The 22,087-nt window shown below is 34.2% G+C and overlaps 3 protein-coding genes across 5 annotated transcripts; 2 read left to right on the top strand and 1 right to left on the bottom strand.

Annotated features, from left to right (window-relative positions):
* Positions 1-3,822: 3,822 nt before the first annotated feature.
* On the top strand, positions 3,823-7,100 carry LOC120325853 (sulfotransferase ssu-1-like). The gene is made up of 4 exons (XM_039392019.2): positions 3,823-4,262; positions 5,018-5,246; positions 6,197-6,323; positions 6,820-7,100. Exons 1-4 carry the CDS (start codon positions 3,890-3,892, stop codon positions 6,991-6,993), a joined length of 903 nt encoding a protein of 300 aa, XP_039247953.2. The 5' UTR covers positions 3,823-3,889; the 3' UTR covers positions 6,994-7,100.
* Positions 6,946-13,841, bottom strand: LOC120325851 (sedoheptulokinase-like). 3 transcript variants are annotated; one of them, XM_039392014.2, is made up of 8 exons: positions 13,619-13,841; positions 13,176-13,338; positions 12,348-12,524; positions 11,688-11,880; positions 11,092-11,267; positions 10,308-10,577; positions 8,913-9,086; positions 6,946-8,446 (listed from the first exon to the last, which is right to left on the bottom strand). In XM_039392014.2, exons 1-8 carry the CDS (start codon positions 13,697-13,699, stop codon positions 8,277-8,279), a joined length of 1,404 nt encoding a protein of 467 aa, XP_039247948.2. In that variant the 5' UTR covers positions 13,700-13,841; the 3' UTR covers positions 6,946-8,276. The 3 variants fall into 3 exon arrangements, with proteins under 3 accessions (XP_039247948.2, XP_039247950.2, XP_039247951.2); XM_039392016.2 differs by having other exon boundaries at positions 8,913-9,080; XM_039392017.2 differs by lacking the exon at positions 13,176-13,338 and having other exon boundaries at positions 13,619-13,749.
* Positions 13,842-13,882: 41 nt separating this feature from the next.
* Positions 13,883-22,046, top strand: LOC120325850 (splicing factor ESS-2 homolog). Its single transcript, XM_039392013.2, has 11 exons — positions 13,883-14,147; positions 14,499-14,670; positions 15,063-15,153; positions 16,154-16,285; positions 16,651-16,792; positions 17,468-17,648; positions 18,120-18,356; positions 19,518-19,683; positions 20,191-20,342; positions 20,819-20,940; positions 21,324-22,046. Exons 1-11 carry the CDS (start codon positions 14,067-14,069, stop codon positions 21,405-21,407), a joined length of 1,560 nt encoding a protein of 519 aa, XP_039247947.2. The 5' UTR covers positions 13,883-14,066; the 3' UTR covers positions 21,408-22,046.
* The last annotated feature ends 41 nt before the right edge of the window (positions 22,047-22,087 follow it).

Below are 22,087 nucleotides of genomic sequence, written 5' to 3'. Positions count from 1 at the left end.
TATCTGTAGTCAACTTTATTAAATGATCAACGCTTGTTTTTGCACGTGATTACTGATCAATAGAGTAATCGAACGGTGAACTTTGCTGCACGACTGCTGTCCAGTTGTAAAATGCTTGTCCGAAGAAGTTTGGCGTCGGTCAGACGAAACGTTACATTACAGCAATACAATTGTGTAAGTGTGCAGCAAGATTCTTGAGTTAAATAGAATAGTCATTTCCACTTTTGCTATATCATTCTTGCGTTATACGCATACGTCTCCACCTGCGCAAAGGCATAGAGCGAGGAAAGGTAGTTAGTTTTACGCAACCCCAACTGTTAATAATGTCGCTCTGCGAGTGGTGTGCTAACATAGCGGGATATCGTTAGGCTAGTCAGCTCCGTATTTTATAGTATACCCAGTATTTCAAATATTGTAAATACGTCTGTCATTAAACTTGACATTCAAGGATTTGTAGAAGCCCAGCAAAGAATACACTATTTCATTAAAAGTAACATTTGTAATGTGCTTTTTTTCTTATTTAAATGTGTAATAAAATACCATAAAGACGTGCAATGTATATTGACTTTACTTTGTCCGGCGCGCCACTGCATTTTGAATTTGCAAAAACGATTTCCCAGCCTGCTTTGGACCAATGTTATGTACAAATTGGAAGATTGTGATTTTGTTATTTATTAGTTGACTACTGGCTTAAACTCTGGCCAAACTGATTAAGAGGGAACTCATGTTGCGGGATTTGACTCTAATTAACCGAAAGTTAGTGTTTTCAACTGAGCTCTGTTTCGATTTGCTTTACGATACAAAGCTTTCTAAACCCTGAAAGTCTGCCTTGGCGTTTTAATCAACATTCATATATGTAAAACTATGATAATAAATTTATTTTTTCATATATTTTCTATGGACTTTCTAAGAATTACACAATTTATAGGTGATGATTGGGCTGACAGAGCGGTGTCTCCAAAATGCAAACGAATTTCTGTACTTCATCGTCGATTTCACACGCTTCGAAGTATGTCGAAGAAAGCTTTGTGAGAATTTACTTCTTGTAAACTCACAAAGCTAATATATATTTGTTCAATACTTTGTAATCTATAAATCAATGCCAGATTGAATTCAGTGAATCTAAATGGTAAACCCCAATCTCCACCTATATCGTCGTATGTTGCAACTTCGACATCAATCCATGGAGACGACAAAGCCAATGCTCATAAATTACATTACCTGAAAACGTAACAAGCTATCACAATTAGAATTTTCGATGACAACATTTTTAACCTACATGTTTTTTAAAAATTGATTTTCTGGAATTTGCACGCAGTATCAATCTCGTACGTTTTTCATTTACACTATTTCGAACAAACCGAGATGATAAAATTGTGCGCTTGTATAGCTCGGATAACTTCGGCAAGGAAGTAATTCCGTGCAATGCTTTTTTAATTAAGCTTAGAAATTTTCCACGAATGTTTGCAAAAGCTTTTATTGGGTGCTCATAGCCAGTTGATCGATCAAAATATTTCTGAAGTTACCAGGAAAAAAATGCTGAGGCTGCGTCATATTCCATGTCGTGTTGAGGCATGGTCTCAATAAGCGTGGAAGGATCGACGATGAGAAGATCAAACGGGTACCTGCCAGCATAAAGCGATGTATGAAATTGTATGAGTAGTGCCACAAGCAGTCAGGTTGACGTTACAATTATTTCTTTCGTGTTTCAAATGAGATTATAGAGAGAATTTATATTAATGAACGGTGACGGTTTGAAGCTGTTGAATTAGCTCAGGTACGCGAGCAACTTTGAAACGCTGCGACAATTAACTTTTGAGTTGACTAAAATATGCCAGATACGCTTTTTCTTTATCTTCCATACTGTATGTATTTGCTGAACGGGTTTATTGCGCTACCGGTCCAGTCCTTGTCTTTCAAGTTTGCCTTCGCCCGCGACTGCCCACCTAAAACTAAGAAAGACGAGAATGTTTTCACCCGGTTTACGTGTTACCTCCACAATGCATATGCATTGACAAATATGCAACAAAGGTATCGTTCGGCGGGAGTGTCGAGATACTTTGATAGCGCATTGATACATCATATATATGGATGTTACTTACCATTGCTAACTGATTGTGTGTGTTGACTGATCGGCATAATTTTAAGTATTGAGGCTAATTAATTTGGTGATTTGATGAAAGTATATTCGTCCGAGTTCTACGATAATTTAGTGGTAGCGATGGTTAAAGCCTATGAGCTCTTTAACTGTAAACCACGTAAATTCTCTCACGAATTCGCACTCAATTAATACGTTGAAACTTGCACGAAAGTCGGTACTCCCGTAGTATGTGAACCAAGATGGCGGACACCAGAACGTAGTATGTGTAACAGGTTAGGCCATAATTTCAGGTACCGGTACATATACTACAGGAGTCACTTGGCAAGTCCCCGAACTCGTAATAGAACTAAACTAAAATAAGGAAAATTGGAATAAAATGATGGCCATCTTGGTTCACATACTACGGGAGCGCCCGAAGGTCAATAAACAGATGTAGCGCACATAAAATACTCCAATAGCGGGTTTCTTCTACCATTTTTTGTCGGTGGTACGCGACCAGAGTAAAAACCAAAAAAGTGGTACGCAGTCGGTAAAAAGTTGAGAATCACTGAATTAGCTCAACTACCAAGCAGGAGCGTGCCCAACTTTTGAAGTTATTTGCTATTGTGTGCAGTTGTGTTTTACAAACTGGAAAATATCAACTTGACTAGGAAATATGTTGCATATGTTTTTTGCAAAGTTAGATCGAAACAGCTAGCGGGTCCGACCGAACGCTGGAATACGCGTGTTTTTAGTAGTCTTGGGGTTCTAAAAAGCATTTCGAGATACGGAAAATTGCTATCTATGGTACAGAAAAATGATTTTATTTTTTTTTACATTTCAGAATGGGGGGGAGTTCGACCCGCAAAACTACCTCCGGGGGCTGCGCCATTGCAATAATGAATATCCGCCGCATGTGAGCAGTACAAAAGTTAATGTGTACTACTGCAGGTTCGACGTTCATCTTAGCACGAGAAACGTACATAGCAGCAGTTTCGTCGAAAGCACGCGCCACGAGTGTACGAGTGCATTCTTCGCAGAAAACGTTGCGTACCGGTAGAGAATTTTAGCCTGTTTTATCACAACTATTTTTAGACAATTCTTGATTACTGCAATTAAACTACTACAACTTCTAAGAAGACAAAATGATAATTGGCTCGTATGATTCAATTTCGGAAACACGACCAAAAATTAATGAATACGTGGTATTTAATGGAAACCCGGACTAAAAATTTGTTCAAGTGACAAAAGTGGGTACTCCTGAATTATGCGGCCCAAGATGTATGGTGCGTATGGAGGTATGTCGCATAACCTGAACCCTAACCTGGTACACAACGTGAGTTCAGGCTGTGCGCCATCTTGGTGCACATACTTCAGGAGGTCCCGAAAGTGTCTGAGCGGATGCGGAAGGGTCTATACTTACGTCACTTTTCGTATCTTGATAATTAGCCAATGTCACGAAATGAATAAGGAAGTCGATGCTCGGGGAATCATCCCTTGGAGAAAATTCGCCAATTTTTCGTGTTGTTGCGGGCCAGATGAAAGAACGCCCTGGGACGGATCTGGCCCGCGGGTCGTAGTTTGGTGACCCCCTGCTCTATACGATAAGAAACATATTGTAAAAGAATGAATATGGAAATAGTAAATTCATTGTGCTTACTTCTTAAAAGGTTCGTAACGCCACGCAGTCCAACATAATGATCAGATTTACGCATAGCGACCTTATTATGACTGTAGGTTTTTGTATATTTTTATGGAGCCCAGGCTTATTCTGTTTGCATTACTAGACAAACCTGAATAAATTACGCAATGGAGCGTCGTGCATGCAGTATGCCAGTTTACACATATGTGTCTCACTCATCTGTAGATGGTATGTACGCTATTCCATCAGTAACAACGCAAAAAAGTTTTGACGCTGCAATATCCTACCAAGCTCGGGCTGGAGATATTTTTCTTTGTACATATCCTAAATGTGGGACAACATGGGTCCAGACTGCACTATTGGGAATGAAATATGGACGACCCTTAGCAAAAAATGAGAAGTTGGACATCATGTTTCCCCACCTTGAATTAGATGGTATAGATGCCGTTGAAAATGTAGAAGACCCCCCACGAATGATAAAAACACATCTCTTGTTCGATATGACACCATGGAATCCACAATCAAAATATATATGTGTAGGTATGTATATAGGCACATGTCGTATTTACCAAATTATAAGCATTGGTAAAATGAAACTTCATAATGTTTTTTTAATAATTCAAACTTGTAAATAAAGATTGGTGACCGTTATAAATAAATCTTGTAGAAAATAATATTTGTTGTTGTTTGATCTGTCTAAGTTAAAGCATAACGCTGCAGCGACATCGTACTCGGTATAAAAGCCAGTTAAATTAACTACAATATACTGTATATAAATTATTTGAAATGTTGGTATACGTGTTCCTTGTTATGATTTAGCCCCAGAAGTTTTCACAGTGCCACATTGTTAAAATCAAATTGATATACCAGTACTGATACCGATATACCAGCAGATTGCTTACCAGTGACTGTTCGTAGCCAGGGGGGTGGTTTTGCGGGTCGAACCCCCCCCCCCCCCCTCCTTTTGAAATGTAAAAAAATAAAATTTTTCTGTATCATAGATAGTAATTTTGAACATTTCTGGCTACGCCCCTGTCGTATGGTATATCATATACCTATATAGAGAGAAAGCATTGGTTCAAAACACTGGTGTCAAAATGTCTCTTACGTACTAGTAGGCCTATGCGATTGCAAAAAAAATAAATGAATATATCGTAATATTATGAGCTATCAGCGTAGAACATCAACACGGTGAATATATCTTTCATTGGACTCATCTGAGATAAAATCTAAGATATAGCCTGCCCTATAACGTTTTATATTGCTTTTAGCACATTTCTTATTTTCACGTTTAGTTAGAAACCCCAAAGATTGCTTTGCTTCGTACTTCTATCACACTATTGGATTTACGTATTTATACCACTACGAGGATGGGAAATTCGATGATTTCTTTGAACTACTGATCATTGGGAAAGTTGATTTTGGAGACTTTTTTGATTTTGCAACAAGGTGGTGGGCCATGAGCAACGAGAAGTCAAATGTTTTGTACGTCTTATACGAAGATCTGAAGTACGATCCTCATGGGTACGTTGTAAAGTTTAGTTCGTTGTCGTGTACCGTATAGCATATATACTACATGTCCCTCCGAAGGTTCCATTACATTTGAACCCACGTACATTTGAACCCATGACAATTGCACCTGTATGCTATTGCATCTATGGAATTTTTTTTGTTTTTCGGATAGTTGAACTCATACTAACCCTAACCCATGGGTTTTAGCACCCGCATATAGATTGAACCCGTGGATATACACATGGGTTCAAATGTACGTGGGTTCAAATGTACGGTCACCTCCTCCGAACACTATATAGTAGCATTACTCTATATTCTAAATGATACTTATAACTTTTATGGTCTTTAGCGACTCTCTCAACATACACGAAAACGAGCTAAGACAGAATTAATACGAACCGGTGCGTTAACGTTTAAAGCATCGTGCGTGGGTTCTCATTCTAGGGCATAAATGAGTCTCTGAAACTGTTGTCTCACTTGGTCGGGCCACAATAGTTGGGGTCGGCAAACATTTTTATATTTTGGAGGCTGAAATCAACTTAACATGTAATCGGCGGGCCGAGTTTCTGCGTACAATTACGGATAGGCAAATTGAAATGGCATTATATATATATTTTTCATGAGGCGTGCAATATCATGGAAATATATATATACGACTTCATTCAAATCAACGTTTTTTTTAATTCACTAGTTGAGAATTGAAGGTCCCTTAATATAAGTCCATAGTTACAATAATATATAAATATTTGCTTGAGTGTTGCTGAACACCTCACAATTGAATGGTTTAACTGGGTGTGAGGCCGTAATTCACCACATAATTTGGACACGTTCAGAATAAAAATCCTATCCAATCACAGAAACATTTACACCCTCAGGGGCATATGTACGTAGTATCTTCGTGACTTGGAGAACTCTTTACTATTATTAAGTTCACAAGATGCCAACGGACGATTTTTTTAAAGGGAATTTCTGAAAATTGCGCAGTTTCTGGGAGACGAATGGGCCGAAAAGGTTACGAAAAATGGAAATGAACTTTTGGATGCGATTGTGAACTTCACCAGTTTCAAGAATATGTCACAGAGAAATTACGTAAGCTTATCATAAAAATCTATTCCATAATATATATATACCTTATATTCTTACAGCAACATCGAAGGAAATCGATCTTTGCATAACCTATTTAAACCCTACTACTAGATAAATATGTTCAGTGTGATCTTAGCAACATTAATTTGAAACATACATTAATTACGTAAGTTTAACATGAAATCTATAACTTCATCATTATTGTATACTATATACATCGTTACAGCAACACCGAAGAAAATAGGTCTTTGCATATGTATGTAAACCCTATGTAATGTATGCAAACCTCACTACTAGACAAATATGTTCAGTGTGTTGTGTTACATTAATTCAAAACATGTATTACCCAAACATGCGAGATACCTATTGTCGATAATATTGAGAATTGGTGCAAAGATACCAACAACCCCTGCATACCTTATCCATATTTTACCTATATATTAAAAGGCACATGCTAGTCAACTTTGTGTAAACTCAACCGCATGCTCTCATTTTTAAGCATACCCAAAGGCCGGCTGAATTACCTTTCTTCCGTAAAGGTGTCATCGGTGATTGGAAAAATTTATTAACAAAATCACAAAGCGAGAGAGTGGATGAAAAGATGGAACAAAGTGGTAAAAAATATCCAGGATTTAATAAATTATGGGATAAATATGCTGAAGATCTAAAATGAACAGCTTGTTATTGTATCGACCAGCTAAAAGATTCATAATACAAAACTTTGGTCTGTGATAGAGAGTTATACTTTGATTTATTAAGAAATAAAGCCCCAAAGTACTATTTTTTCATTTTTATATTGTTTATTCATAAAGTGTACTTTAGTTTGTTGGAAAAATAAACTACAGGTACTGATTACTGAAAAATGCAATCAATCATCAATCAATCATTTATTTCGGCACTCTGACATAAAAACAAAACAACACAAAAACCGGACAAACAAACAAAATGCAGAGATACCCGGAAGGCGAGCATAACTTAAAATAAAGTTAAAAAACGTAAAAGTACGCGCCCGCCCACCAAAAAAAATTAAAAATATTACTACAAGAATACAAAAAACACGATTCAGAATCGGGCAATGCTTTTTAAGGGATCTGTGGACAACTTACACAAAATATAACAAAATTTAGGTAGATAAATTAAATATAATAGACTTCTGACGACCTCTTCCGTCCAATTATGGTAATCATCAGAATTTACCCCACATATCATATATATAAATGAAGTTGATTTTAAATATTTAACTCTGGGTCTGGAATTCTAGATTGTGTATTGCTAAATAAGTAAATAGCTGTAGGAAACATCTTGCTTTCAAATACATAAAAATATCACCATTCACCAATAATTTATCAAATGTACAAACCAGAACAAAAAAAAAAGCATGCATGAAAGGCAGCATGAAGTTTTGAACATTGGAAATAAAGTGTAAATTTGCAAAATCACTAAAAAAATTTCAAATTGATTTCATAGATTGAATATTTTTCGAGGTTTTATTAAAAATGTAGTATTCCAAGAATGTAAAACTGAATTCAGTTCCATTGAGGCCATTGCGAATGAATAAATCAATATATTCAATGGTAACAATTAATAAATGAAAGAAAATGAAGCAAGTTTTTCAGACCGACTCGATAAACACAATAAAATTGGTTGTGTCCATTAAATGTTTCAAATATATGTATCTTCATGATCCGTACTTTATCAGAAAATAAATCAGTTTATATTAAAAATTCAATAGAACATCAATCATTCAATAACTCATACTAATCAAACTACTACCTACTACCCAGTCCATTGAGTAGATATCACATCCTGTCCAATTACATTTAAATTGCCATTGAATTAAACCACATTATGTGCATACTCCTCATATTCTGTTTGTATTTGATCCAGTTTCATTGCTCATGGTATTGCCCAACCGATTATTGGAAACAGTACTTTATTAATGTTAGAGGTAATATATCAAGTGTATTTCTTGCATCGTGTAACACCATAAGCTCCATCCAATACTACATCAAACTTGCATTCTACACCTGAAATTTGTTTCAAAGCTTTTCTGAATAAAGCATTTTTTTCAAAAGCAGTTCCATGCGCCAATAGCGTTTTCATTTTAACATGTCTTTCTTCCATACCTGAAAAATGAAGAAAAATTTTGGGATATTGGAGAACGAAGACGAGAAGTTAAATTTATCAACCACTATTTCGGAATATCTCAATATGAGTGCACTGCATTAGCGATGACTAATGAGTTTAATCCAATGTAACCATTTTCGAGACACCGACCATTTTGTGCACATTGCAAAAGTGTGGTTGCAAGGCATTAAAAATGTTCATATAGGCAGGAAACTGCATTTAACCATTAAAGACAATTACAGCATTTGTCCACTGTTTTCAATACTTATTTATCACTGTTTTATATTATTATGTTGCCAAATATGGGCTATACTTGAGCTACAAACTGTAGTGGAGCAATGTAGATTTTTATATACAATACAGCTCCGAAAAAATTTTCCAACAGTCGAATACTAAAATTAGTAACAGACTCCCAATGACACTACATTGACTGCAAATGATAATTTTCAAGTATTTTTGACTTACCACTGTTAAACATGTCAAATACATTCCTTATAATGCCAAATGCTAGTTTATAAGAAACAGTTGAAATGGAGTCATCTTCTGGACTGATGTTATGTACAGAAGCTTGTTTATTTGGATCATGTCTTTCACCATATATAGTTGGATTAATTGTCATACTTGTTGCAGGCTCTGCATCTTTAAAATAATTTTTCTATATGAACACTGACATATACAATTTGTTTTTTACTTCATTGTCAGTGTAGAGTGGTTCACGTAAGCACTGGTCGGTTCATCTTCCTCTACTATCAAGTTCATGTATCTGAAACAAATAACTGGCTAACTAATCTTATACCCCACATGAACTGGTAACCAAATAAGCGACCGTTGTTCGCCATATAATTGAGCCATATTATCGGCTTTCCTCTTTCTCGGAATAAACACGGTATGTAAATCCTATCCTACCAGGTGGAATTTTCCAGAGAACAAATTGCTGCTAGCAAATTTCACATGCATAAAAATAAAATTAACAAAAACAAGCTCCGACTCTACAGCTCTGGGTAAAATATTATTCTTAGTTGAACAAATATTGTAAAAATATTAGGATTAATGATTCAGAGTGGATTGTTTAAAATCGCAGTAAAAATTAATCAATTTAGAGAATCACTGGTAATTTTCAAAAATTGGACAAAACCTATGGGTAAGAACGTTGAACTTAACGATAAAAGCATCTCAAGTCACAGATCGTTGATTCAAACCCCATTACCAATTACTCATCCAGGGTGTGATATATTGGGTAGAAAATGCTAAACAGGATACATATCGAAAATATCAGTTTCTTACATGTCAGTGTCTTACATGCCTGTCTCTACTCGACTTTGTTTGAAGTAAAATGCGTGAAAAAGTTTCAGATTACTGTTGCTGTTGTTGCAAACTCTAGGTAATTTAGTCAAATCTATGATACTTTAACCAGAATATCGACAGAGACCGAAGACTTATCATCGAAAGTTAGGGGATCCCCAAAACAGCGCTCTTACTCCATAGTGACACCTTGTGTCACATCACTAATTAATTAATAACTCGCTAATTATACGACATAATTCATCCAAAATCAATAGGCTTCTGGTCCGACATATGATGAATGAACATGCAAAATCTGGAGCAGATTCAATCTCGCTTTCGTGAGATATCACGTGCATCTAACAGACAGACAGACAAACAGACAAATACCTATCAACATACTTACCGATTAAAATTGATAAGTAATCATTATAAATTGAAGGATACTCCTCAAGTATGCGCACCAAGATGGCACATAACCTGAACCCTAACCTGGTACACAACCTGAGTTCAGGTTGTGCGCCATCTTGGTGCGCATACTTTTGGAGGTCCAATTAAAGTTCATTCATATATACTCACCACTATCAATGTCAATAAGTTTTTCATATACATCACTCATAGTAAGTGATGGTACAAATTGTACTGTCCACCTATGCATCATACTTGCAAATTTTTCAAATACTGCCCCACCATTTAATGATGCCGAAGTCCACAAGCAAAAATCCCCAAAGTAAGGTACACAAATAGATGATGAAGGTACGGTTGCAGAATATTTTAAACTATAATGTTCAATTCCCGATTGGATTGGCAGTATTGTAGAAAGTTGAGCTGCTGTGCCAAGGTTGAAAACTGAACACATTAAATGAAATATTTTTTTTCATCTGAAGATTCACTATTGATGTTCGTGGTAAGAATGGATTGAATTCTTGTGACATTATGAATATTAATTTAGAAATATTTACAGCTACGGTACTGTATATGTTTAGGAAAATGTAAAAATATAAAAAATCCAAATACAATTTGAAACTTCATTAATGTAATAGTTTAAGTGTTCAGTTAGAGCTACAAACAAATATCGTACTAATCAGGGTATAAAATAATTTGAATGCTGACTAGAATTTTGATGTTTTTACACTCTTAACACAAACTGACCTAAAATATATTCTTAGCATAAATATTCTGAGTATTAGCTCTGTTCATAGGATAGGTACGTGGGGCAGTCGTTTACTAGCACTACCATTTTCGAGTACGAGCCTCAATAAATAAGAAATTTATGTTTTCCGAAAAAGCACATAACCATTAACACATAACCAATTATTAATTGTGTATACATTTATAGATACACCCAAATAATAATATTTACCACCAGTCGAGGAATCTGGATCACAGGAAAGCACAGAACACTGCATGTCACCAAGCCCAACAGTAATATCTATACCAGCCGGTATATCACACCAATCTATTTGTGACTTTCCAACAATGTTGCCTGGATTTACAATGTCTGGTAAGAAATTTACAGGAAAGTCATTTTTCTTCAATCTGGAAAATCGGGTAATATAAAAATAGGTAATAGCCAAAAATGCATTACAATAAAAAAAGATATCCTATAGGAATAAATAAAAATCATGGTAATTTCTTTCAGCAAAACTGGCTGATTATTTATAAAAGCTCCTCCAAAATGAGTATGTAATAGTCATAATTGGAACAAACACTCAGATTAAAAAACACACGGTAAATATGAAAAAATAACTAAACATTGCCATTCTTACTACCTTACTACTAAAGCAGTATTGGTAATGATGCAGCAGTGTTTTGTTAATTTTCTCTTTTGGGTTAAGATTCATGTTAGTTCTACGATCATCATAAAACAAAGGTTTCCATACTCTGGTTACAATGATGTAACATCAGTCTTGTTCAACAAAATAAAAAGAAATCAAATGAAAGAGATAAAATATTCACATTTTCAAATTCCACTTCCTATCAATGAAGTTGTAATAACCCCAACTCATTGCATTTTGAGTCGACATTATTGGTTTTCTGAGTTTGCACAAACTTGCAATAACATAATCCATTATTGTTCCAGCACAATTGTATTTTGATAAAATCTCAGGAGAATTTTTTCGCAGCCAAAACATTGTTGCACATCCAAATCCTCAAATGAAAGAAAATATAAATTATAAAATGGATTGAAACAACAATCCCAATCAATGATTCAAGTACCATATGGAGTATTCACTGTTAGGTGTTCATATTCAAAGAATTGCTGAAACTTGAATATACTCTGGAGTGATTGACACCTAAGTATGGTTCTGTACCAGCCATGTATCTGTGAAATCTAGTTAGTTGTCCTGTAAATGACCTAGATTAAAAATTGAATGGAAAAAAACATAGTTTTCCTGCAACTTCCTACTATTCAAATAAAAGATTTAATTGCAGATATTGTATGATAATCAGAGTGTAAAAATCTCACCAGCAATTCAAAAATGATTTGAAAAAGGTCGGCCAAACTTTCTGTAATTTTAATTACCGGTAGTTGAAAGTTCATTTCTGAATTATCAGAAATTCAATCTTTTAGATAAATCACACATACATCAATAACTTTTTTTGCCATACATTTACCTGTAGAAACAGGGACACATTTTTCTGGAACAGGTAGTGATAAAATGAATTCCGAGTCACACCTCTGATCTTGCCATGTTATTAAATTAGAGCAAGGATAATATATTCCATCATTTTCAACACTGGTCTGATCGTCACTGTTCCACAGCACACAGCCATGCATTTGGCCACATATTGCTACAATATAAAACAAATTTGATAAAGCATTAATATATTTTAATAGGGTGTCATAACTTTGCCCCAAATAAAGCTCCACCAAGCAAATACCAACATGTGTATATGAGAAAGAAAAATTTGAAGCATATGATATGAGCTTTATATCAGGGTTTAACACATGCCAGCGATGTATGCTACAATCAACAAGGATCATCTGTGGCTCAATTTTGATAGTTGCTCAAATATTGTAGCTCTAATCCACCCATCAGAAATGAGCCACAGATAATCCAACTCAATTTCAGACTCCCTCGCAAACATACCTCATGCTCCAATATAAAGTTCATAACATATACTGTGAAGTTGTTTTTGTTATATATATATATATAAACAACCTCTGAGTGAATTTCATTCATCTATAGCATGTTACATGAGTGCAAGATATAATATTTAGTTCAACTTTCTCTTATCCATAAGTTATACTCTTTATCATGTAATATGTAACTACTAATCTAGATTTCACTTTTAAAAGCAACTTTATTGACCTGATAAAACATATAAATACATGATATTGAAAAGAATAAAACTTTCTTGGACTTGACTGCCATTGTTTCTATTTCTGTATTTAGTAAGAATTATCAGAAACAAAACAAACAACTGTTGACAGTAACTAACAAATTGTATTTATTGTAGTTATTCTTGTCCCTATTTCTTCTTTCAACAATCTCAAACATTCCTTTAATGCTGTCAATATCTTGGTTGGATTTTGTTCAAAGTGTGATACATTGTCAGAACTTGTTAGATTTGCATTATGACACAGATTCTTTGAACCAAAAATCTGCAAAAAGATTTCCATTTGTTTTGATTGGAAGAATTTTCAGCTACATGGTTTATTCTATTTTTAAACTGTAAAGAATTATTTTATTCAATGAATTTCAATAAATGTGGCACTTTCGCGAGATAATTCTCAATGGTTACCTAGATTTCATTAAATGGTTACATTGTATTTTACAATCAACTGTGACTAAGCAATAAACCAGTGCAAGTATCATATGATTCAGTCAGACGATAGAATAAGCGCATGCTATTTCACAAAATATAGCGTTATCGGATCAAACCTTTGGTTCTCCATTATCTTCTGAAACCACGACAACCTTCACAGATGTGGTGCCAATATCAATCCCAAGTACATCAGTCATTCCCTCAAACTTTGCAAAAAACAAACTCCCCAACACAAAACGCACGTGTGTTTATTTACAAATTACGTCATAATAAAAGTTCCGTGATGGATGAGTAAGCTCGATATTACCAGCTGATGTTTCTTTCGTAAAATCTGAAAACAAGACGTATTGCGAACGTACGGTATGTACATACAGTTTGCCGTATTGTCGTACATTGTTTGATCATAATTACAGTTGATAACAGTTCTGCAGTTAGAGTGGGCGTTCTACTGTTCTACGATTGTAGAAGTGGAATTTTTAAAGTTAAGTGTGCCATTCCTAAATCACTGTCTGAGTTGCTAGTGCTGCTGCTGTAAAGCTGTACGGTATACCACAGAACAGCAGAATGGCATTGGAAACATATAATAAACTGACAGGGAAAAGACGTCAACAACCCCAAGTTTTGGATGAGGAAACATATACAGAGGTAGGCCTACGATAACATATTTACCCAGGCTACAAGCTTGATTTTTAGTCAGTTAATTTGAATTAATGCCTCATACAGTCATAGAACTTGACTGTTTAGAATAACTTCTGCTTGCAGTCATGCTGCCATTTTTTGTTTCTATCAATATGTTGAGTAAGTAGGTACTGAAATTGACAAAAACGTGAAATTGCCACCAAATTCGAGCCATTGGTCTGTTGGTAGAGGTAAAAAACATTTTATTATCACTTTAATATAGTCTAGTTATTCTTAAAAAACTTTTAAAAAGATGAAATATTTGCACATTTTACATATCTGAATATTGGTCTGTAATTAATAAAACAATATTTTTAGAATCTTGAAAGAATCATCACCCGTGACTTTTTTCCCGATCATGAGAAATTAAAAGATCAAAAGGAATATCTAGAGGCCGAAGAGAAAAAAGATTTTGAGAAAATGAGACAAATTGCCCTCAAGTTTTCAAGAAAGAAAAATCAAAACAATCCAACATTTACTCCAAATACTGGTAAATTATGAATCTCAGATAAATATTTTTACGCTTTCGAAGATCGGGCGGAGCTATGGCTTAGCTGTTAGTACACGTATCTCAGTTGCAAGCGCCATCCATGATGTAATAATTTAGGTAGACCGAGCTGAACTGCTACGATGTCGGTCACACCATAAGATATACATGTTCTTCCTTCTCGATATCAATATAAGAGTCCATAACCAATAAGGTGTATGAAAATATATTGACAGATTCAAATCTTATGATACGACGAACTTTAATGTGATCACATGATCATATTTACAATTCTAAAATATGTATTTTCGTTTATAAACATGAAATAGATGAAAAAAGTAAATGTACTTGTAACAATGTACTTGAATGCATTTTTGTTATACTCTCTTTTACAGATTCAACGAAACTGCCACCTGCCACATTTGACACTCCTGTAATTGATGAAAAAATGACTCCAAGCTCTAATTTGAATTCAAAAAATCTTGGGTAGGTTTTTATTAATTTACTCTATATGCTGTCAATCATAAGTGGCGGGCACGCCACACATATGTACAGTAGGCCGACATGGTCTTGTATATGACTCTTGTTCCAAATTTAATATCTTCATTGCTATGTATTTATTTATGGGATGTATAAACAATCATACATACAGTCGAGTACGGATATCATTCAAAAGGTTTTCTCCTGTGTTTATTTAAAGTTCTTCAGCAATCACATTTCTACATTTTTTCTTGCATTTATGATAAATGTTTACAATAGTTTAAAAATGTCGTTATGGTAGTTTTCACCTCATTGTATTTTTATGTGGCATTTTTCATGCCTTACACCCTGAACAAGGCTCTGTACAAAACAACCACTGCTAGATAAGGAACTACTATGATTGGGAGGAGAGAAATCTTCCCAGTTCAGCATTTCCTACCCAATTTATTATATATATCCTGGGTGAGGTAGTGGTGGGCATGGGATTTGAACCTGAGTATTTCATCTGCAATGCCCGCATAGTTTCGTCTCTCTGACCACAACCTTTTATGGTTCGCGGCCCCTTTCGGAGGCTTTTAGCAGTCATGTTCATGGGTCCCCTGTTTATCATTCCAGTGATATTTATAGGTTTAATTTGATTGGTAGATTTCAAATCCCGTTATGTTCAAACAATTCATGCTCAACAAATTTAAAACACCTTGTGAAATAATCAATATCAAGCAGTAATACTAGATAGAACAGGGAGTTTTCTTATAAAGTGAAAAGTGAATTTGGTTACGACTAGCATTGGGGCCCCCCTCCAACTGCTCTGTGTAGGGGGCCATAGGCCCCAAGTTGGGAACCGCTGTTCCAACCACTAGGCCGGCTTACCATAATTTTTATGGTCACTTGGTGTCTGTACAGGATTGTAATGCCAGTCTCTTGGATTGTCAAAATTACAGTATATGATAATCACCAAAATGTTGTTATTACAATAAATAATGATTTCAACTCTTTGTAATTATAGTTATGATAAGAAAGACGTATTACTGAATGAAGAGGATCAAGTTAAACAATCGGATGTTAGAGATGGTTTGAATTCATTTCTCGGCAAATATACAAGTGAAGATAATGAATCTTTCGAAAATATTATGGAAAAGTTAGTATTACTTTGCTTTGATAATATAAGGTCTAAGTAATAATCGTAAGGGCTAATTCCCTTCTCTGTATAATTATGCCCAGAGTTGGGCATTTAGATGTCTTGGAGTTTTGTCTACAATAATAGTAAATGTTTAATATAGATTGTGTCTGTGTCACATCTAATTTCATTCAAATTCTCAACTATATCAATGAAGAAGAAGAATTTATTATGAATCATATGGCATAACTCTAAGCTCTATTCAGAGCTGGGTTATATTTTAGAAGTTTATCTGTTGATGATGCTGAGAAACTGTTAATGATTTTTCACAACTCTGAGTAGCATTATTCAAAAATCACCATGGCAATGGTTTATATTTTTATCAGGGCCGAACAAGATCAAAGAAATAAATATTCATGGCTGTATGAAGCAGAATTGAAACATGCCGAAAATACAAAGAAAATGCTCATGTTACAAGGTGGTGATACGAACAATAAGATGCTGGCAATAACAGATGGGTCTGAAAATGTGAGTTGCATTGTTCTATAAATAAGCTTTTGTATAATACTACGGTATATTCAATTTTTATAACTGATAGAAACATATTTTAAATTTTGATTTTGGAATTTTTTTCCCATCATATTCTTTGCTTAATCTTTGTTATGTAACCATGGAATTAGTTTGTAATTATAAACTCCCTATTACACTTTTTGTATCTAACAGTGACATTTTTATATGGCCTATTTATATGTCTTTCATTCCGATCAAGCACACAAGTAGCCATGTAGTGTTCATGTCAAGATAGCCTAATTCAAATCAGATTATTAGCAGCAGTTTTGTTATTAGTCATAGGACTCTTGAGTCACGAGTCAAAAATTATCAATTGAAACTAAATAGACTGCAATCGTCGAAGTATTTGTTGTTAAATTCTTTTATAGAGAATAATGATATTTTTGACAAATCAAGTCCTTTTTTTGATTATTCAGAATCTAAATAAATATTTAAATCAAATCTACAGTGGGGTTAAATTTGTGATCTTTATACTTTGCCAAATTATCTGTCTAGTATTTTTCTGAAAGCTGTCCCGCCCTGTCGGACTATCTTCAGAATCATTCTTTTTCAGATGAGTATCTTTTAGCCCCTATTTGCGGGAATTTGTTTGCTCTTAGTTTACAACAAATGATAATTTTATTCATGTTTCAGGAAAACAAATCTGATCTAAAATCTACTAAATGCAATGATAGTGAATCTTCAAAACCTGATGACTCTGAAAATTCATCAAATTTAAAATTAGTTCCATATGATGATGATGAAGAAAGAGAATCTCGAACTGTTGATACTTGGACATATAAAAACAAGAATCATCTCATGTATTATCCTGAAGGTTTGTGTTTAAGATGTTGCATCCAATTTTTTTAGTATTTTATGTCATTGTATATGTGACTATATTTTTCACAATATGAGACTTGAGGCTATTCTTGAAGTTATAATTTACCGTTATGCATATATTCTGTAAAAAATCTAAATTATATCATGTGAAATTCGAGTTCTTCGCCGTAAATTGCTGCATTGTAAATACAGTAACCGATATCTCACAGCCAATTCTCTGAACCAGGTCTCACAAATGCCGGTTTGCGTCCTGTGTTGCCTTTTTGCAGGTCTTTGAGGATATTTAATACTTGTTTCGTTATTTCTATATCATATGTAACCTTAAATCGAGACAAAAGAAAAAATAACTGTTAAGGATAGAGTAACTATTTGTTCGATACATATTCAGTATTCTTTTTCTGAATGTTTCTTTTTCTGAAGGTTCTAATAAATATTGAATTCATAATTGATTGTGTCATATTCTCAGGTTTACCTAATGATGACGTATTCAAAAAGCCTTATGAAATCACACATTCCAACACAAGATTTGCTAACGACCCATTCAAGAATACATTGGATCGTACTAAACTTGTAGAAGCTGCAGCAGAAAATGCTAGATTTGGTGTTGGTGAACGTGTTGGTCATGATGGAAAAGCTATTATTCCTAATGCATCTCCTGCTGTCAATGGATATGGTTTTGTAGCAACGCCATCTCCAGCACCAGGTTTGTTGTTTTTCTAATTCTGTATTTATTGTGAGAATATTTCTTGAATATGAATACATACATTCATTCAAAAAGTGCAATACTTGAACTGCGACAGTGAACTTATATTTTCTTAGTTAGATTTTTCTCCATATCATCCATTTCTCATAATATATCATGTATGAGTAGTGACTTCTGAATTTTACTATTATTTTGCTTCGATTATTTACCATTCAATTTGAGTTTATGATGGCCTGGTACAGGGCTACTCAACTGGCGGACCGCGCCAGTGAAGTTATAGCGGCTGCTTGGATACATTCTTCACAGTTTTTTAGACAAGGTGGTAAACATTAGATTGTTTTTGGGGCTTTGCATGCTATTTGTCAGGTTTTCATTTGTATTTTTGAAATTTAAAATAGAACAAATATTGACAAATAACTTTGCTATTGGACACGAAGTCGACTAATGAATCGTTTTGCTGAAATCATTGTGCTTTTGTATTTGGTCAAACGATACATTTGTTTGCATGGTTAAATATATATTTTGGAATGACCAGACCGCAGTAACTTTTGAATTTTGTGTACGGACCTTCTGTGAAAATAGTTGAGTTACTGTAAAATATGATGCCATCGCAGTTTGGAAACTTTGGTTCAAATCCTATGCAACCAGGGTGTGATAAATTGAGTAGGCAATGCCAAACCAAAAAAATTTCAATTTTTAAAAATAAACTAGCTTTTTTTCATATAAGTGGGTTTTCTGTATAGCATTGTTTGGAACATAAGATGTATAGATATGCTGTATAAAATATGCTTCCTCAATCTATTATTGTAAAGCTGTGTATTAATCCAATTGAGGGATTCATCACTTGTGCTTTTGAGTTTCAATAATACTGCCTATTTTCGTCTTACTTGCTCATGGTTGGTCATTAGGATACTAGTATTAATAGTCAGTTTGAACGTTGTATATTCGATCTCCTTCGCTATCACTTCATATACTGCTATTACTTTATGAAATAGCTATTTCTACGGAAATGTATAAAAATGTTCCTCAAATTTGATTTTTTTTGATGTTCTTTCTCTACTGCATTTCACTTGTATCTATATTTATTAAATCACCATTCATGGTATTTGTAATCCTCAGTTATACTTCAATACAATCTTCATCTATTTCTCTGTATCATAGGTGTGAATATGTCCCCTGTAATGACGTGGGGTGTAGTGGAAGGAACGCCGATCAGAATAGATGGATCTGGAACACCAACACCAGGACCTTCATTCAAATTTCCTAAAGAAAGCAGACGTGATGAACTAACATATAGAATGGTTGATGAAAATACAAAAAAGAATAGGTATGATCTTTTATTGTTGTTGTGAAACGAATTGTGATTTTTGATATGTGATGACCAAATTAATGTTATACTGGATGCACATTGTAAAAAGTAACATTACGTCGATTTTTGTATTGTATCGAGTAATCAGATGACAAAATTTCAAATAAAAAATATGGAATCAAGAATTGAGTAATTAAAATATGTATATTTACTGTAATTAAACAATTAAATTTGTTTCAAACATCCTTCTATGTAGCAGAAAGGAAGGTTTATTCCAAATGTCAGATTGATATGTCTTAAAAAGTGCTTTGTAGTGTTATGCCACTGAAAAATGGGTCGGTTGCAATCAAACCACTTCACTGACCAATTACAACATTTCATTGATGATGAAATTTTGTCACTATACTTTTTCTTTTGAACGACTTTGCATTCTGCGATGTCTTTTCAAACAAAAAAGAAGACTAAAATTCTGCTATTCTTCTTGATTTTCTGTTTTCAGTCATTTGAATCATCTTTTAATTACAGAGCAAAGAAGCAAGCAGCTCTCCGACAAGTTAAAGAAAGTGTTTTAGCTGGAACACCAAGACGTGTTGGAACAATAATGAGTTCAGAACGAATTAATACTCTTTCACCTGCAGCAAAAAGACTTGTTTCTGGGAATAGAAAACTGGGAATAGGTATTGCACAAGTTAACAGTAACATAGGGTGTTCATAAAGTCCTGTATTCAATATGGTAAAAGAACTCTGGCCTGCTTCGTGCAACTAATGGCGATTATACCGTAATTTATAAAGGTGTCAAATGAATTAAAAAAACATATATAAATACTGATTTAAACAGAACAGACCTATTAAGAACTGACTTCATAACAAAATTTTGATTGTAAGTTCGTAACAGGAATGTTTAACGTAATGTTAAAGTGTTAAAATCAAGAAATCAATAACAGGCACACATATACTCCAGTTGTGCCCAAAGTTTCCCGCAATGAACACTTTTGTTAATTCAACTAAGAAGTTGTTGACCCAGTCGATACTGCAATGTACAAATGGTCTCCGCTAAAAACAAATCTTGTCATTAAAACTGCTCACAGAAGCTGCATTGTGATTTTGGAGTACTCATCACTGCCCTAAATGATAATTTTAATTATTCATACAGCTTCAGATATAAGATTGAAAGCCAGTTACACACCATCTCCTTCTGTTCGAAGTAAGAGAGGAGATTTGACACCAATATCTAAAACACCAACACCCAATACAAGAAGTAAATTAACACCTCAGGTAATTCGAACATTATATCAGTGCTGATTTGGCATGAAGTCTAACAATTGTGCATGTCCTAATCCAAATCTGATGACCTGTCGAAATTAATGATATGGTAACTTGGTAAGTTATGGTGAATTCACAATGGGTGAATAAGAGTTCAATGATATGTTCTAAGTTAGGATAGGTACAAATGCTCAAATAGGATGTACCCTTGTATCTATCTACTATTTTTTTATATTCATTTTTGTCTTTTATATTAGCCTCTATTATTAGGCATTTGTTTAAAAGATATGCTAAAGCTATTTTATTCATACAATACAAGTTGAAAGACTTTTTAGCCTCGGGAATATTCATATTTTGAAGGGTTCTTATCTATATATTGAACTTTACTTTAATAGGCTACAGGTGCTGTTTCACCGTCCATAACTGATAATTTATTGAATATACCGAAGAAGAAAAAGAAAGCTTCAGACTTTTTCTGATAGTGGATTTGTAACACAACACAACATAGCCATGAATCTGGGAGACAACATGGTTGAATGCTTGAAGATTCCAGAATCGACTTAAATCTCTTGATTCAATGGAGGATCATGGTGATTAGAGAGGAATGCTAGATACAGCAAGGACAAGAAGGAAAATGGCAGAAATAATAAGACAAAATGATTATCGTTTCTTATTTTATTGGCTAAACTGAATGGAAGCGAATTTGCTTAAAATTTAAGTTTTTACACTCTGTTCATTGTTGGACTATATCAAGCTTTGCTGAATCCTACTTTGTGAAGATTGTATTACTATTAATCACAAATGATGATTGTCGTTTGTTCAATTTAATTTTCCAAGGATATTTTCGACATATTCTTAAGGCAGAGTTCTTTGTCCACTGTTCCTATATGAAATCGAAATTATTGCAAAGTAATGTTTGGTGTATACCTTCACTTAGGGAAAGCTTACTTTGCTCTTACAAAGAAAGTACATAACATATACACCCTACCAATTCAATTATCACAATAAGGAATTGTTTCTAAATAGTATGTGAATTTTAATAATCAGCTTTTTATAGTTTATTGTTTTAAAAAAGTTATGCAACTTTGGGTAATAAAATTTGAATGGGAAAAATGTAACCTTTCTACATAATTCCACATGTAATACCAGATTGCGCAAT

This window comes from Styela clava, chromosome 4 (genome assembly GCF_964204865.1).
Source record: "Styela clava chromosome 4, kaStyClav1.hap1.2, whole genome shotgun sequence".
NCBI classification, from domain to species: Eukaryota; Metazoa; Chordata; class Ascidiacea; order Stolidobranchia; family Styelidae; genus Styela; species Styela clava.
This window is presented reverse-complemented; position numbering and strand designations above follow the sequence as displayed.